This window comes from Equus caballus, chromosome X (assembly GCF_041296265.1).
Source record: "Equus caballus isolate H_3958 breed thoroughbred chromosome X, TB-T2T, whole genome shotgun sequence".
NCBI lineage: Eukaryota > Metazoa > Chordata > Mammalia > Perissodactyla > Equidae > Equus > Equus caballus.
The window spans coordinates 36340427-36359029 of record NC_091715.1 but is presented as its reverse complement, the minus strand read 5'-3'; the positions used below and the strand labels follow the sequence as shown (position 1 = coordinate 36359029).

Sequence of the window (18603 nt, the reverse complement as noted above, 5' to 3'; positions counted from 1 at the left end):
GACAATGCATGATCCTTTCTGCAGGAATTTATTCTCTTCTTGGGAAGAGAAGACACAAACACGCACAAAAATAAATGATCCTATCATCTTATTCATTGTTAATTTTTCACTCTTATTATCTTATTATTCACTATTAGTTTTGCGGTATTTGTAATAAGTCCTAAAGGTGGTCAATGATGTTCTTTGTATGCTGGACGGTGTCTAGTTCTTCCAATGCTCTAGTCTCAGGCTTGCCTCCCAACTCTGCCAGGTGTGCTTGTTTTCTTCAATAGTTGATTAACCCCTCTTCATCCTTCAAGTCCCAGCAGAAAAGTCATTTCCTCCTGGGAGTCCTCCATGATTTCCTGGGTTAGGTTATCTGGTCCTGCTGCATGTTCTAGAGAAACATTCAGAATTACACTTGTGATCACTCTTCCTGGAAGTCTTTCCTGATCGAGTGTGAGCCCCAAGAGGGCAGGGGCAGCTTCTGTCTTGTTCATCTCTTCCCCAGGGCTCAGCATAGCAGATGTTCCATAAATCCTTGTATAATGATCAGATACCTTCTCGTTAGGATCACCTTGACAAAGGTGAGGGGCTCTGGAGCATGGAGCTGGTTCTGGAACTGATGAGGAATAGACTGCTGAAGCAGAGAAGAATGTATTCAAGGTGTGTGGTTGGTAGCCCAGCAACACTGGCATCACTTGGAGCTTGTTGAAAATGCAGCTTCTCAGACCCCACCCCAGACCTGGGTGATTCATATGCATGTTCAAGTTTGAGAAGCACTGCTTCTAGAGGCTTCACCTGGCCACATGATGCTGAGGGGGAAGGCGGACCTTGGGAGTTACTCCACCTAGGAGAGTGAGTACCCTGAACAGGCCTAGAAACTGCCTGGACATGGAGACAGGGGTGGTCTCAGAGACCCTCTAAAGGCTCCTGTTTCCCCTACAGTCAAGGTCTGAGTTCTAATTCAACGCATTTTGACCTCATGGAGCACAAGGTAATTGATTACCTTTGTCTGGGGAAAATGCTGTTTACCAGTGAGTTTTCTCTACAGACACTGTGGAAGTGTGGTTCCTCTCCTGGCCTCGTTGCCAGTTGGACATCGAGAAGCGATAGTCAGCCTGCATTGGACTCAAAGCTTTAGATGCCCTGACCCCTGGCTAACTTTGCATTGCTAGAGCTAAGCAGAAAAGATCCCACACAGATCCCACAAGTATCCTTTCTACCCATCCCACCCCACCTCACTTGCAGGCTAGGTGAGTCACTTGCAGGCTAGGTGAGGGGAAAGAAAGTCCACAGCCGAGGAGTCCAAAGCTTCAGGGCCCTGTGGGTGGAGGTAGATGGGCAGAGCTTGGCAAAGAGGATGCCAGCATAGGCTGTCTGCAGGGCAAGCCAGAGGGGGCATGGGATCTAGGTTCAGGCACAGGGGCTGTTTTATACCAAAAGCAGGAGAGAAAGATGTTTTTAGAATCCAAATCAGAGCTGGACAAAGAATTTCTCTGCCACCAGGGACTTCTCAGTCACAGACATGCCCAAACCCTCTTCTAGTCGGAGGGCAGCAGGAGCTCAGGATCCTTTGATAGCAGGTAGATACATACAGGTGGGATGAGATGGAGGTTTGCTTCAGGCTCTCATCAATTCATTAGACCTGGAGTCAGGTCCCCACTGGGCCCACAGCTCCCCTAACCAGAAAAGAAGCATTTCACACAATTATTTCCTGAAAAGCCACCCTGCATTGCTTCTTTCCACTTTTAGTTCTCAGAGGTGGCTTTCCCAGTGCTCTGAAGAATATACCTCTGTTTTACTTGGAGCCACCTCAGCTTAAACACCTCTGATCTTGTTGAATCACCCCTATGTTTGGCAAAGCCAAGGTCCCCAGACCCACATCCCAGGGCATAAGTAACTCCTTTTGCTGCTTCAAGGAGGCTCTGAATTGCGCCCTGCCCATCCAAGGTCACCCTGCCCATCCCTGCCACCACCAGTTTCCCAGGTTCCTGCCTCAGCAGCTCCCACCACTGACACACAGGGTTGTACAAGGAGCAGTTGGCTCATTTGGTCACTTGCAAAATGAGGCAATTTATGATCGTCTTTAAGTGCTGCATTGACAATACTAGGGAAGAGCCTGCCTGAGTGAATTGTGGGCACAAGAGCAGCAGGAGTGGGGAAAGAAGTGGGTATTTGGAAAGAGGATGAGAGGGGCTGGAAATCCCACTCAGGTATACGCCAAGATAACGGCAATACTGTGTGGTGGATCAACGTGGGTCTCAGAATCTTCATGGCTTTTTTAAAAAAATTATTATTTCTGGCTTTTTATCTTGCCTTCACCCTCACTAAGGACTTTACCTCGCTTTCCTCATCTGTAAAATGGGTTGTTGTAAGGTTTAACTGGAATCATGCATATAAAGCCCTTAGTGGGGTGCCTGGTACCTAGAAAGCACTCAATTAATGTTTGCTGTTATCTGTATTGCTCCACTTCAGGGAGTAATTGGGGTGTGGAGGAAGACACCCAATCAGACATGCTCCCAGCCTCCAAGCTAAACACCTCTCTAGGAGGGCTGATGGGAAAATACTGTGCAGAAGGCCAAGGGGTGGTGGCCCTGGGGAGAGACTCTTGGAGGCCCAGGTGACCTCTGCACCCAGGCGCCCGCCCTCCCCAGCTGTGGGCGGTGGAGCTGCCGGCGGGGGCGGTGGCCGAGCGTCCACTAGGCCCACGCGTCGGCGGTCGGGCGGGCGGGGCTCCCCGCCCAAGCGTCCTGGGCAGGCGATAAAGCAGCTCCGCGGAGGCGCTAGTGCGCGGGGCAGCGCGGCGGGCGGGGGCCGAGACCCAGAGATCGGAGCAGCAGGCACGGGGCGGCGCGGAGCAAGGCGAGCGCCATGAGCAGCAAATGCGACGTGGTCGTGGTGGGGGGCGGCATCTCAGGTCAGTTGCGGCTGCTCGCCCTCCTTCCTCCGCTGGCTCTTGGTCAGGCGGCCGCCCCGGGAGGCGCGCGGGGGAGGCCGTGGGGCGGGGGCTGCCCCCTGTAGCCGCGGATTGTCCGTGCAAAGGCGAGGATCTAGCGGATCCCGAGAGCCGCGCACAGAACCTTCCCTGGGGGAAAGATTTGGTGCGCACCTGGACAGAAACTGGGGGCTGGAAATCTGTTGAAGGTCTGGTGCCAGACTTTGAACTTTTTCCCCCGGAAGGCTGCCAAGCTAGGGGAAAGGGGGTGGGCAGGCAAGAGACTCCTGCTGTGCGTTGGCGCAAAGGTCAGTTATTTGCCCCAAGCAAAGTCAGTCATTTGCTCCAACCTGACCTGGATACTCCGCATCCTCGCTTGGAGCTGGCATGCATCACAACGTTCTGTTGTCCTGGCACCAGGAAAACGACCTTGAACAGCTCCCGGTTCAGAAAGAAGGGGTCGGACCCCGGGGCCACCTGTGCCTGATTCTCTGTGGTACCGTGATTGTCATGGGTCTACTGAGGCTGAAGGGCCTTCTTGGAAAATGCCTTTTCTCCTCCCGCCCTCTTCCCCACACCCCTGCTCCCTCCCTGCACCAGCGTAGGGTAGTGGCCAAGCTGACCAGAGGGCTAGGGTGGAGAAACTTGGCTCTCTGGCCTAGTCCCTATTTGGCAGGGATAGGACAGAGACTACCCTCTCATACACAGGGGGAGCTGTGCGCGTGGCAGAGGGCCCCAAAGACAGAAGTCAGAAGGAGGGATGGGGTCAGTGGGAATAAGCAATACTCCCAGAACAGCCTGTTTAACAGACTCCTGGGGATGCTTTGATCAAACTCTCAGAGCCTCCTGGTGCTTGAGGAGTAGTTAGGACACCTCCAAAACCCATGGATATGTTGGCTAAGACTTGCCCTAACCAGATCTCAGGAGCAGGGGTCAGCCTTGCTCCCTGTGAGGCAGGCAGGGCAGAAATGCTCTGACTCTTCTGTGCCTGGTGAGGAAACTGAGGCATTGGATGTTGAGGGCTGACCCTGGGCCTGTGCTGCTCCTTCCACTCCAGCCCTTCTCACCTTTGGGTCAGATCCCAGGCTACCACTTCTATCCACCTGGCCCTCCTGAGCTCACTCACACCAGGCTCTGTGCCCGGTGCTGCAGCTACATAGATGCATAAGCACAACAGCATGCTGAGGTGGGCCAAGGCTGTATAGATTCCGTTTTCTTTCACTGTTTTTGACATCTTCTCTCTTAAAGGAGCTTGGGCTTAAAAGCATATCCATCTAAGTGCTTCTTGATGCTGCCTTGCACAGACAGGCCACCATCTTACAGAAGCTGAAGTTTCTTCCTTCCAGGCCCCCTGAAGTATGTCCAATGGGTTCAGATTCTTCTATTTTTCCCCCTTATTTTGCCCTTTCTGATTCATACTCCAAACCTTCAGACTCACTCAAATTGTTCATGTTAGACTCATACAGGAGGGGTAGATAAGGGTTTAGCTGTTTTTACAAGCAGCGGTGAACCACTACATTACCCCCTAAACTCTCAAAACATGGGACTGATGAGTCCATCTGCCTTTTCTCAAGAACGTTACATGGAATAGGCATTGTTCTAAAGACCAAGAAAGCAGGGTTCTAAGGCCTGACTCAGTCGCTTTATCTGCTACATGAGGATAACATCAATTAGACATAGCTAGATTACAAGATCATTGTGAAAGGCAAGTGAAACAATGTGTGTGAAAATAGCTTCACAAGATCTGATGGTTTACTCAAGAGTTTTACTCATTTATTCAAACAGTGGGCATTAGGGAAGGCTGTGGTAGGGGATGCAAAAATGGATCACATTGTTCTTGCCCTGGAAAGTTTGTCAATCCAGGAAGGGAGATGGGATACTCAAACAAGGACAATACAAGGTAGAAAGCGTACGTGCCACAAGAGGCGTCCATTTCTTAATTCATTATTCATTCATTCAATGAGCATTTACTTCCTTTCCCACATCTCATCCCAAAGGGAATAAAAGATGAATTATACAGGGCTGTTGCCCCTGGGGCACTCACAAGCTGATGTGGGAGGCAGAGTAATGAACATTTAATACTAATGAACTGTGATAGATGCTTTAGTAGTGCATGGACAATGTTCTAGAGAACGTGATCGGAGAGAATGTCGATCGCTGCCTGAGAAAATCTGAGTAGACTTCACAGAGGAGGTGACATTTGAAGTAAATCTTAAAGGATAAAAATGAATTCACAAGACTAAATGAAGAATATATTAAGCTAAGGAACAGCTTATATAAAATCACAAATATGAAAAAACACAGTAGTGTGATTAGGAAAACTTAAGAACTTCAGTGTGGAGAGTTGGGGGTCTGGTGGGAGACCAAGTTACAAAGGCCAGCTAAGATGAATTGTGGGGAGCCTTGTATGTCATCCTCAAAAGGTTTATTTCCTCTGTGGTCAATGAATGGCCACTGAGGATTTTTCATTCACAAAGCGGCATGTGTCAAGTGACAGGAATATGGTGATGGTGTTAGCAAAAGAGGGATGTGAAGAAGAGGAAGAGCAGGTGTGGGGGAAAGATGGGACGTCTAGAGTTGGAGGTGCTGGGAGGATATCCATGCAGAGAAGACTAGCAGTTGGAAATGCAGGGAAGAAGTCGAGCCTACAGATGGAGCGACAGAGAAGTTTTAGTTGAAGCCGCTGAAGTAAATGAACCAAGAGTGTAGAGAGGAGAGGACGTCTGAGATAGAACTAGAAGAGAGGGTACTTACCTCCTGCATAAGGAGGGGGATATTTCAGTCATTCTCCGTAGTGATGAGAGAGATGAGGAAACTGAGAAACTGAAAAACACTTAGTGAAGCTCAGATCTTAGCTTAGATGTCATTTCTCTGAGCAGCCTTCCCGAGTCCCCCCAAATTGGATTAGATGCTTAACTCTCCTCTGCCACTTTGTCCTTTGCCATTCATTTTTAATTGTTCACTTATTGGTGTAATTGTTTATTCAGTATCTTTCTCCTCCACTAAGCTGTAAGCCTCTAGAGCCTGAGGAAGTGTCTCTTTTCCTCCCCAGAGAACCCCCAACCGCAGCTCCAGAGCTCGGCCTGGCCCAGTTAGCACCCGATAAATGTATTGGATTAATGAACTTTAACTTTACACCAACAAAGTAGCAATCAATTGAACCTGAAATTCACATCCTTATACTACCAACTCTTTTGCATTTCATGCCTAATCACAGTGACAATGGGACAAGTAGCAAAATCAGAAGTTTAGAATTAGTAGGTCACTGACACAAGGATTTACATTTAAACGTGTCTGAATTTGACTCTGATTTTTAAACTTTGTTAATTATTAACCTTGGGACATTCTGGTAATTCTCTGATAGTTTTCAAAGCTGTCAGCAAATTTTAATCACTCTCTTTGGGATAAACAGAGATGTATTGGGTGTATAGCTGGTTAATATATAACTTTCTTTTTTGATGTTTGAAAAATTCCAAGGCAATCGTCTCTCTCTGGAGACTTGGCAGAGTAATGGCATTTCCCACATGGAGCTGGACAGCATCACATTGCTTCTCGGTTTTAGTGTTTGGGTTGATGGAACCATGGAAATTATCTTTTTCAGTTCTGGAGTGGCTCTTGCTCAATCTTCAAAATAAAAGCTAAAAAAGGGAGACTCCAAGCAGAAAGGAGAACGTTTTTGCTAAGCTTGAGAGAGGAATTTGGCCCTCTGAGGGTGGCAGGCCCTGGGCTGAGATCCTGGAAGAGTGGGAACCAGCTTTCCAAATTGTAACCAACACCTGGCAGGTGATCTATGTGGCTGGGAGAGTGAGCTGCAGGCCAGCAGGACTGGCCTGGGCAGGGGGTGTCAGAGATGACCCATGAGGGATCATGAGTTGAGGGACGCAGTAGGCAGATGTGGCCTGTGTATTAACAGCAAAGCTTCCTCCTCTGATGAAGAAAGATGGAGAACTTCCCTGGGCTCCTATAACCCACCTGAATGTTCTAAACAACAATTGTATACAAGTTCTTGGGAATTTGTACTTCCCAGTTAAGAAGAGGATATAGAGACAGTATGGCAAAGTTGAAACAACATATACTTTAGCATCAAACAGACTTGTTCTGTATCCCATTTCCTACACTTACCTATTGTGCCACCTTAAAAGTTCCATCACCTCTCTGTTCTTCAGCTGCCTGATCTTTAAAATGAGACTCCTTATGTGTTTATGGCAGAGGGGCGTTTTACTAGAATTAGAAAGAATGCACATGAAGGACTATACACAGTGGTCATTATGGCTTCAGCTTGTGCCTTTTGGAAAATGTATTCTTATTTAGCTTCCAGGATTTTTCAGTGTATGGGAGCAGAAGCAGGCATTTCCATGTAATCACTTCTTCCTCTTCACCAACCAATTATTTTTCTTGCTGTGTAGCTTTTATAAGGTGGCGATGGGATGCAAGGTATATGCACAGGCGTTGGTAGGCACCTGCCTGGCTCCAGCTTCATCCTGCCCCACCCCATCCCTTTGTTCTCTCCCTCGAGGGCCCTGAGGAGCTCAGGTTCACCCCAGGCTCCGGGACCCGCTGTGTTCCTCATCAGGAGAAATTTCAGAAGCTCTAGATCTGTATTTCGGTACCACCCCCAGCCTGGCTGTTATTCCGATTCTGACCTGGTCTCCATTTCAGCCACCTGATTCCTGTCTTAATTACAATAAATAACAAATGTATTAATAATAAATGATAATATTATTTATTTAAGGATATGAATTATTTAATAATAATAAATAATGAAAAGACCTAGCACATTGAGTGCTGTCTACATGCTGGGCAAGGTGTTAGGAGCTTGACTTTTCACAGCAATTCTGTGAGGGTTTAGAATAGCAAAGTCCAGTTCTTTCTGCTTGATTCTAATACCTGGGGCACACGGGTGGGAGGGGCCTGCTTGGTGGGCCATGTGGGCAGAGCCAGGTGCCACAAGAGCCACAATTTCTACGTCCTTGTATATCCTCAGAAGTCACCAGGGCACGTTTAAGGCTTGGCTTGGCCATTATCAAGGCAACAATTTGCTTCTCCTCTGGCTGGGTGTTGAGGTCCTCTCTGTCATACAGGGGCAGTGGTAGAGCATAGAGGTTAAGATCATGGTATCTACCCTGGTTCCACCACTAACTAGCTGTGCCACCTTAAGCAAAATTGGTAACCTTTCTGTGCTTTAGTTTTCTTATCTGGAAAATAGGGATAATAATGGTATCTACTTCAAAAAGTGGTTGACAGGATTAAAAGGGAAAATGCATGTAAAGTGCTTGGAATGAGGCTTAGCATCTGGCAAGCACACAGTAGACATTGGTTATTAGTGTTAATCAGGCTGACAGAATGGTCACTAACCACTAGTGGGTCTGAAGTGCCAGGGTGCCAGCTACTCCACTGCCAAACTTTGGGTTGAGGAAGTGGCTGGTGGCTGTGTATGTACATGCACTAACACACACACACACACACACAGAATATGATCCTGTTTTGGGGATGCTGCTTCCCAGCACTACTTTCTTGGCTTGTATATGATTTACTAACTCAGATTATATAACAGAGCCAGCAGCTAAATTTAAAGAAAAAGCTTAAACTCTATTTTTTAAAATTATTTTTTCCTGGGGAAGGTTCACCCTGAGCTAACATCTGTTGCCAATCTTCCTGTTCTTGCTTGAGGAAGATTCACCCTGAGCTAAGATCTGTGCCAGTCTTCCTCTATTTTGTATGTGGGTCACTGCCTCAGCATGGCCACTGATGAGTGGTATAGGTCCGTGCCCAGGAACCAAACCCAGACTGCCAAAGGGGAGCACGCCAAACTTGACCACTAGGCCATGGAGCTGGCCCCTAATTATTTTTAATATATATTTAAGAGATAAGTATGTCAGAAATTCTAAACAAGGTAGAACACACTTCTGTATGAAGACTTCTAATTCATTTGGTGCCCGGCAGATGTTAATATTAGGATCACCTCACTGTTACTCAATTTAGCATTCATTTCCCTGTTTAATTTCTTCTGCCCCCAGTGAAAATATCATTACAGGAGCAGCTAGTTCCAGTCTCTTAACCTTTGACCATTATCAAAGCAGCCATTTCCTTTGTAACAATAGCTTAGAATTTGTTTGATGTCATTTGTTCACACTCACATGGCTGCAAAGACACATACAATGAGAGGATTTTAGTAAAGTGGTTACCTTATGCAATTGATATGTATGTCATCAAAGTTTGTTCTCAAATACTGCAGCTTATAACTGAAAAGCAACTGTTTTAATGATTCCTGCATTTTTTTTCTTTTTTAAAACACTGAACTGGAGCTTTTTTTTTTTTAAAGATTTTATTTTTTTTCCTTTTTCTCCCCAAAGCCCCCCGGTACATAGTTGTATATTCTTCGTTGTGGGTCCTTCTAGTTGTGGCATGTGGGATGCTGCCTCAGCGTGGTTTGATGAGCAGTGCCATGTCCATGCCCAGGATTCGAACCAACGAAACACTGGGCCGCCTGCAGCGGAGCGCGTGAACTTAACCACTCAGCCACGGGGCCAGCCCCTGATTCCTGCATTTTTGACAATAAATACGTGGGTGGCGTCTGGGTCAAATTTATCCTATAGACTTGAAGACATAATTTAGGTTCTAATTTACTTCATTAACATTTTGGACCTCAGGAGCGTTTCCATGTTCCATTGACATATCGAAGTCCATATAATGTTTCAGTGTCAAGCGTTATTTCTCCAGATATCAATAATGACAACTAGTATGTTATCATCAAATTCTAATATGTTAGTACTGTTTTTATTCATGTCAAGATTCAAACTATATACACAGATACACTTGACTGATGTACATTGAATTAGAGCTTCTACAGTTTAAGTAACATTTAAGATTAGTGAATATTAAATTATTACGTGTGACATGGCCATAGTATAATGGCAGATATCAGTCAGCACCTGGGACAAATGAAGTGTGTACAGTTGCATGTGACCCTGTGTAAGACCTACCACAAACTTCAGTTTCATTTTTGGATTTGATGGCCGTTATGCTTATAGTCTTAGCAGAGCTCCATGGGCATGTCTGTTACTACATCTCATTTACCATGTTTAATTTAAATTACCTGTTTAAGCATCTGTGGACCCTCCCCTGACCATAGACTGCTCAAAATCAGGGACTTTGTATGATTTATCTCCCTATTTCTGGTGTTTACCAACGAACCCAGCCTACTCTAGCCACCAGGAATTGAATTCAATTGATAGAATCCCTTGATAAGGATCGTGGATCTTCTCAGGCTTTGGACCCAGTGAAGGTAAGCTCCATAAGAAGAAACCTATTGGAAGAATGGAGCTAACCTTTCACTCCCTGGAGGAAGTGGGATAACGCAGAAGTTAAATGCAAGGACTCTGGGGGCCTAGGGCTTGGGGTGAAATCCTACCCATGTCTCTAACTGTGTAGCTTGGGCTAGTTACCTGCTTCCTCAGCTTCCATATCTTCAATTACAGCGTGGAGTGATGGGCCTGGGGCTAACTCCTGGAATGCTCACTAAATGTTAATGTTGCTGTTTTTGCAAGTCAATGGGTAGTCCTTAAAGGAGGGGATCCTGGAAACGTACAAGATCGAATACTCTTCAAGCCCCCAAAATGAACCAAATTGAGAGCTCATGTTCAGAATGAGTGTTTTTAACCCCATAACAGAATACTTTGTAGATTTGCTCAGGTTAAATGTGCAGCATTACCATTATGCAAGGGCCCCAAGTTTGTTAGGCTTACCTTTTTAGTAATGTCTCTGCATAAAAGTCATCATTTCCCTTAATAATGGTATAAAATTCTTACCTAACTTTGAACATCCAAATCACATAAACTTCTTCTGAGCTAAAAACTGTTTGCTTTAAGAGAATCATCGAGGAGTAAAGATGGAAGCGTCTTTAGAGTATTACCTAAATAGTGTGAGAACACCTGGTTTTCTGTCCAAGGAAAAGAGAGCAAGAGAGGCCAATGGGCTGGCTCCAGACCTCACAGCCACTTCTTTTATTTATTTATTTATTCATTTTTACTTATTTATTAAAAAGATTTTTTTCCAGTTATTTTACTGAGGTCATAATGGTTTATAACATTGTGTAATTTCAGGTGTACATTATTAGTTATCAGTTTCTCTGTAGACTGCATTGTGCTCACCACCAATAGTCTAATTTTTATTGTCACCAACATATATGTGCCCCTTTACACCTTTTGCCCACCCCCAATCCTCTTCCCCTCTAGTAGTGACTAAACTCTTCTCTTTATCCATGTGTTTGTTTATCTTCCACATATGAGTGAAATCATGCAGTGTTTGTTTTTCTCTGTCTGGCTTATTTCGCTTAACATAATAGCCTCAAAGTCCATTCATGTTGCAAATGGGATGATTTTGTCTTTTTTATGGCTGAGTAGTATTCCATCACATATATGTATACACCACATCTTCTTTATCCAGTCATCAGTTGATGGGCACTTGGGTTGCTTCCACATCTTGGCTATTGTGAATGATGCTGCAGTGAACATAGAGGTGCATTAGTCTCTTTGAATTGTTGATTCCAAGTTCTTTGGATAGATACCTAGTAGTGGGATAGCTGGATCGTATGGTATTTCTACTTTTAGTTTTTTGAGGAGTCTCCATACTGTTTTCCACAGTGGCTGCACCAGTTTGCATTCCCACCAGCAGTGTGTGAGGGTTTCCTTTTCTCCACATCCTCTCCAACATTTGATGTTTTTGTCTTGGTAATTACAGCCATTCTAACAGGTGTAAGGTGATATCTCATTGTGGTTTTGATTTGCGTTTCCCTAATAATTAGTGATGTTAAACATCTTTTCATGTGCCTGTTGGCCATCTGTATATCATCTTTGGAAAAATGTCTGTTCATATCCTCTGCTCATTTTTTGATCGAGTTGTTTGTTTTTTTTTTTGTTGTTGAGTTGTATGAGTTCTTTATATATTTTGGAAATTAACCCCTTGTTGGATCTATGGTTTGCAAATATTTTCTTCTAGTTGGTGGGTTGTCTTTTCGTTTTGCTCATGGTTTCCATGCCTTGCAAAAGCTGTTTAGTCTGATGTAGTCCCATTTGTTTATTTTTTCTTTTGTTTCTCATGTCTGAGTAGATATGGTTTTTGAAAAGATGCTGCTAAGACTGACGTCAAAGAGTATACTGCCTGTATTTTCTTCTGGGATTTTTATGGTTTCAGGTCTTACATTCAAGTCTTGAATCCATTTTGAGTTAATTTTTGTGTATGGTGTAAGATAATGGTCTACTTTCATACTTTTGCATGTAGCTGTCCAGTTTTTCCAACACCATTTATTGAAGAGACAGTCCTTTGTCCATTATATGTTCTTGGCTTCTTGGTCAAAGATTAGCTGTCCATAGATGTGTGGTATTTCTTGGCTTTCAGTTCTGGTTCACTGATCTGTGTGTCTGTTTTTGTGCCAGTATCATGCTGTTTTGATTACTATAGCTTTGTATTATGTTTTGAAGACAAGGATTGTCTTCGGCTTTGTTCTTTTTTCTCAGGATTGCTTTAGTTATTCGGGCCTTTTATTGTTCCATATAAATTTTAGGATTCTTTGTTCTATTTCTGTGAAGAATGTCATTGGGATTCTGATTGGGATTGCATTGAATCTGTAGATTGCTTTAGGTAATATGGGCATTTTAACTATGTTTATTCTTCCAATCCATATGCATGGAATATCTTTGCATTTCTTTATGTCATCTTTGATTTCTTTCAATTATGTCTTATAGTTTTCATTGTATAGGTCTTTCACCTCCTTGGTTAAGTTTGTTCCTAGATATTTTATTCTTTTTGTTGTGATTGTAAATGGGATTGTATTCTTGCGTTCTCTTTCTGCTAGTTCATTATTAGTGTGTAGAAATTTAACTGATTTTTATAAGTTGATTTTGTACCCTACAACTTTGCTGTAATTGTTGATTATTTCTAGTAGTTTTCTGGTGGGTTCTTTAGAGTTTTCTGTCTATAGGATCATGTCATCCACAAACAGTGAGAGTTTTACTTCTTCCTTTCCAGTTTGGATACCTTTTATTTCTTTTTCTTGCCTAATTGCTGTGGCCAAAACTTCCAGTACTATGTTGAATAGGAGTGGTGAGAGTGAGCACTCTTGTCTTGTTCCTGTTCTCAGAGGAATGGCTTTCAGTTTTTCTCCATTAAGTATGATGTTGGCTTGTCATATATGTCCTTTATTATGTTGAGGTACTTTCCTTCTATACCCATTTAATAAGAGTTTTTATCATAAATGCATGTTAGATCTTGTCAAATCCTTTATCTGTATCTATCGAGATGATCATGTGATTTTTATTCCTCATTTTGTTATTGTGGTGTATCACATTGATTGATTTGTGGATGTTGAACCATCCCTGCATCCCTGATGTAAATCACACTTGATCATGGTGTATGATCCTTTTAATGTGTTGCTGTATTTGATTTGCCAATATTTTGCTGCGAATTTTTGCATCTATGTTCATCAGTGATATTGGCATGTAATTTTCCTTTTTAATGTCGTCTTTGTCTGGTTTTGGGATCAAGGTGATGTTGGCCTTGTAAAATGTGTTAAGAAGTGTTGCGTCTTCTTCAATTTTTGGGAACAGTTTGAGAAGGATAGGTATTAAATCTTCTTTTAATGTTTGGTAGAATTCTCCAGAGAAGCCATCTGGTCCTGGACTTTTGTGTTTGGGAGGTTTTTGATTACTGTTTCAATCTCTTTACTTGTGATTTGTCTATTCAGATGCTCTGTTTCTTCTTGATTCAGTTTTGGGTGGTTGTATGTATCTAAGAATTTACCCCTTTCTTCTAGGTTATCCAATTTGTTGGCATATTGTTTTTCATAGTATTCTCTTATAATCCTTTGTATTTCTCTGGTGTCTGTTATAGTTTCTCCTCTTTCATTTCTAATTCTATTTGAGTCTTCTCTCTTTCTTTTCTTAGTGAGTCTGGCTAAAGGTTTGTCAATTTTGTTTATCTTCTGAAAGAGCCAGCTCTCAGTTCATTGATCATTTCTACTGTGTTTTTGGTCCCTATTTCACTTAATTCTGCTCTAATTTTTGTTATTTTCCTTCTGCTGATTTTCAGCTTTGTTTGTTCTTCTTTTTTTCATTCTGTTAGGTGTAGTTTCAGATTCCTTATTTGAGATTTCATGTTTGTTGAGGTGGGCCTGTATTGCTATCAATTTCCCTCTTAGAACCACTTTTGCTGCATCCCATAAGAGTTGGTATGATGTATTTTCATTTTCATTTGTCTCCAGGTATTTTATGATTTCTCCTTTGATTTCTTTATTGATCCAACAGTTGTTGAATTGTATGTTGTTTAATCTCCACATGTTTGTGACTTTCCTGGCTTTTTTCTTGTAGTTGAGTTCTATTTTCAGAGAATTGTGGTTGAAAAAGGTGCTTGATATGCTTCTTAAATTTATTGAGGCTTGCCTTGTTTCCCAGCATGTGGTCTCTCTTTGAGAATGTTCCATGTGCACTTGAGAAGGATGTGTATTCTGCTGTTTTTGGCTTGAATGTTTTATATACATGTTTTATGTCCATCTGGTCTAGTTTTTCATTTAAGTCCACTATTTCCTTGTTGACTTTCTGTCTGGATGATCTATCCATTGATGTAAGTGGGGTGTTGAAATCCCCTCCTATTATTATTGTGTTGCTGTTAGTTTCTCCCTTTAGGGCTGTTAATAGTTGCTTTATATACTTTAGTGCTCCTGTGTTAGGTGCATATATATTCATAAGTATTATGTCCTCTTGGTGGAATGTCCCTTTTATCATTATATAGTATCCCTCTTTGTCTCTCACTGCCTTTTTGATCTTGAAGTCTGCTTTGTCTGATATAAGTATGGCAACACCTGCTTTCTTTTGCATTCCATTACCTTGGAATATCATCTTCCATCCCTTAACTCTGAGCCTGTGTTTGTCTTTAGAGCTGAAATGTGTTCCCTGGAGACAGCATATTGTTGGGTCTTGCTTTTTAATCCATCCAGCCACTCTGTGTCTTTTGATTGGAGAATTCAATCCATTTTCATTTAGATTGATTATTGATATATCAGGGCTTAATGCTGCCATTTTATCTCATGTTTCCTGGTTGTTCTATATTTCCTTTGTTTCTCTTCTCTTGTATTTCTGACTGCCGTTTCAGTCTGGTGGTTTTCTGTGATGGTTTTCTCAATTTTCTCTTTATAATTTGTGTCTCTGTTCTGATTTTTTTGTTTAGTGGTTACCATGAGGTTTATATAAAAGTTCTCATAGATGAGCTAGTTCATTTTCTGATAGCCTCTTTTCTCCAATAGCCTAGGCAAGTTCCATCCCTTTCCTCTTCCCTGTCTAAATTATTGTTGTCACTAATTATTCTGTTTTGCATTGTGAGTTTGTGATTAAAATGAGGGGTTTATAGTTATTTTCAGTGCTTTCTTTCCCTTTATCTTTTATGTTGTAATGAAGTATTTGCTAACCTGTTCTTATAGAAAGCTGAAATTTTCTGAATTTGTCTATCTGTTTATCTCCTTGCTCTAGGCTTTGTAAACCTTTCCCTTTTTGTTTCAGGTATGAGGGCATCCTTGATCATTTCTTGTAAGAGAGGTCTAAGTGGTGATGAACTCCCTCAACTTTTGTTTATCTGGGAAAGTTTTTATTTCTCTATTGTATCTGAAGGATAGCTTTGCCAGGTAGAGTATTCTTGGCTGGAAGATTTGTCTTTCAGTATTTTGAATATATAATTCCAAACTCTCCTAGCCTATAAGGTTTCTTCTGAGATGCCCACTGAAAGCCTGATAGAGGTTCTTTTGTAGATTATTCTCTCGGGGCCAGCCTGGTGGCACAGTGGTTAAGTTTGCATGTTCTACTTTGGCAGCCTGGGGTTCACAGATTTGGATCCTGGGTGTGGACGTATGCACTACTTGTCAAGCCATGCTGTGGTAGGCTTTCCACGTATAAAATAGAGGAAGATGGGAATGGATATTAGCTCAGGGCCAGTATTCCTCAGCAAAAAGGAGGAGGATTGGCAGCAGATGTTAGCTTAGGGCTAATCTTCCTCAAAAAAAAAAAAAAAAGAAAAGAAAAAATTAGATTATTCTCTTCTACATTGTTGCCCTTAATATTTTTTCTTTGTCATTGACTTCTACCAGTTTTACTATTATATGCCTTGGAGGAAGTCTTTTCATTGATGTAAGTAGGAGTTCTCTTGGTTTCATTGTAAGTCCTGTTTCTTTCCCAGGTTTGGAAGTTCTCAGCTATTATTTCTTTCAAGAAGCTCTCTGCTCCTTTTTCCCTCTCTTCTCCCTCTGGAATACCTAAAATCCTTATGTTGCATTTCTTAATTGAGTTGGATATTTCTCAGTGAATTTCTTCTTAGTTGTCTCTCTTCCTCTACCTAAGGCATTTTTATTTTTCTGACCTCTAAATTACTAATCCTGTCCTCCATCATGTCAGCTATGTTTTTTAAGGTTTTTAGGTTTTTGAAAAATCTCATTCGTTGTGTTCTTCTTCTCCGGAATTTCTGTTTGGTTCTTTTTAGAGTTTCAATGTCATTTGTGAAGAATTCCTTCTGCTCATTAATTTTATTCCTAAGTTCATTGAACTGTCTTTCTGAGTTTTCTTGTAACTCATTGAGTTTCTTTATGAAAACTATTTTGAATTTTCTGTCACTTAGGTTGTAAATTTCTGTGACTTCAGGATTGGTTTCTGGAGACTTGTCATTTTGCTTCTGCTCTGCAGTGTTAATGTAGTTCTTTATAATCTTTGATGAAGTGATCCTTTGCCAGTGCATAGTGGTAGTATCAGGTCGCAAATTCCACCTGTCACCATTGGGGGGGGCAGGAGCTGTGTTTTCTGCACCTGCCATGTCTGCTGGAAGTTGTGCCCATAGGGCTTATCTGCATTTGCCTGCTGGCTGCAGCCACTTTGCAGGTCACACACAAGTACTGGTGCTCTGGTGTGGATCTGCTGCCTTGGCCAGGGACCAGCCAAGCTGGTGAGCTAGGTGTGGGGGAGGGGTGCTTTCTTTTGCACACGGGTGGGCCTGCTCTGAGCTCATGGGTGGTTCACCTGGGCTGCTTCACCTGGTGGGGGTGCCCACACAGTGGCTGAACCTTGCAGTTCAGTGTGGATTGTTCCTGTGGGCCAGATTGCAACTCCAAAAGCAAAAGCATTCACATACAGGCCTGCCTGCTCCTGCACCTCCTCTTACAGTTGCATGCTGGCTGCTGCATGAGGCCCCTGACCTAGATCAGTGCCACTGGGGAGGTGGAGGGGATCTGCTCACCTCCTTCCACTGCTTCCTAGGGATCCAGTACCCCCACCTTCAGATGTATGGTTGTGTGGATCTCTCAGATATCCTAATGTGCTTTATAAGGAATCCTCTGTTGATTAATGAATGTCCATTTGGCTGTAACTTAGTGGGGAGAGACTAAGGGAACAGCTCACTCTGCAATGATACTGATGTCACTCACAGCCACTTCTTTTGAATAAAATTACTGCCCTGGGGGATGAACTTTCAGCTTTAGGAGGAAGTACAATTGCAACAAGAACTTGACCAAATGGTGCCGAGTGGAAGGTAAACATCACTAATACTTCAAATGCATTTTTCCTACTTCCATGATCACAAAATTGGATCCATCCTCAGCCTTGTCAGTTAACTCAGTAACAAAGGTACTATAGAAAACCAAGTCCCAGTAAGTAATGTTCTAAAGTCAGCAGATGTTTATTTATTGAACAGAGGTACAAAAAAAGAGTAAGACCAATTTCTTACCCTCAGGAAACTTAAAATGCAGCTGGAGACACAAGAGCAGCACATACAAGCAATAAGGAATGCTTAAAAATATATAATTGACTTCTGTGCTGTGGGACCCAAGGGCTAAATTAGATAGAAGAAGTCACTGAAGACCTGAGGGGTTTGGAGAAGGTCTCATTAATGGAGTGGAATTGGAACAGGTCCTGAAGAACAGTCAAGGTTTGGATGGGTAGAGAAGAAGAGAGAGGCTTTAAAGATGAGCAGAATAATATAAATCACAGGGCCTTAGGCTCCAGTTAAAAGTTGATATTTCTATTTACTGGAAAGTAAAAAGCACAGCAAAGCTAGAATAAGAGGATGAGGAGATATGGGTAATAAAATTAGTAGAAAGAGGGCAGGATCAAACAATGGGACAATGAAAAGCAAAATGAGTAGTTAGGTTTTTCAGTGTTTGGAAATAGGGAGCCATTGAATCTATGCTGTAAAGATAAGGTGGGAAATTGTGTGCTGATAGGTGAAGAGGGCAGCCCTAGAGCCAGGGAAGCCAAGAGTTGGGTAGAAATTTAGGAACAGGTTGAGAGGTGATCAGCTAATTATAATGAATTGCATTATCCCAGGCAGGTTGCAAGAGAAAGGAAGAGAGGGGAGGTGAGAATGGGAAGGAGGTCTTCAAAAGCACAGTTTCCTTTCTTCTGTTTTGCTGAGAGCCTACTCAGAAATGAAGTATCACAAAAAAAATAATTAGTATTTTCCCTCAGAAGTTTTATAATTGGAATTGAAGGACTGCACTGTATGTGAATTTTTCTTTTTTTTTAAAATAAAATCAAAGAGATTTTCTTCCCAAGGGCTGCGACCCAGCTTACTAAATGACAAACACACATCTTGGGCAATTTTAAACACAAAGTGAATAGTTCATCCTATTTGTTATATAAAAGTTGTCATTGAAACCTGTC

The 18603-nt window shown here is 42.6% G+C and overlaps 1 protein-coding gene across 2 annotated transcripts in view; it reads left to right on the top strand.

Moving 5' to 3' along the window:
• Positions 1 to 2583: 2583 nt before the first annotated feature.
• The window catches only part of MAOB (monoamine oxidase B), a 111835-nt gene continuing 95815 nt past the window's right edge, over positions 2584 to 18603 (top strand). The window contains exon 1 of one of the 2 annotated variants that reach the window (XM_070256572.1): positions 2584 to 2899. Coding sequence is in view for 1 of the 2 variants with exons in the window: in NM_001081833.1 (NP_001075302.1) it covers positions 2854 to 2899 (46 nt within the window). In the remaining variant the exon portion in view is untranslated. The remainder of the gene's footprint in view (positions 2900 to 18603) is intronic. The other variant, NM_001081833.1, reaches the window with a different exon arrangement.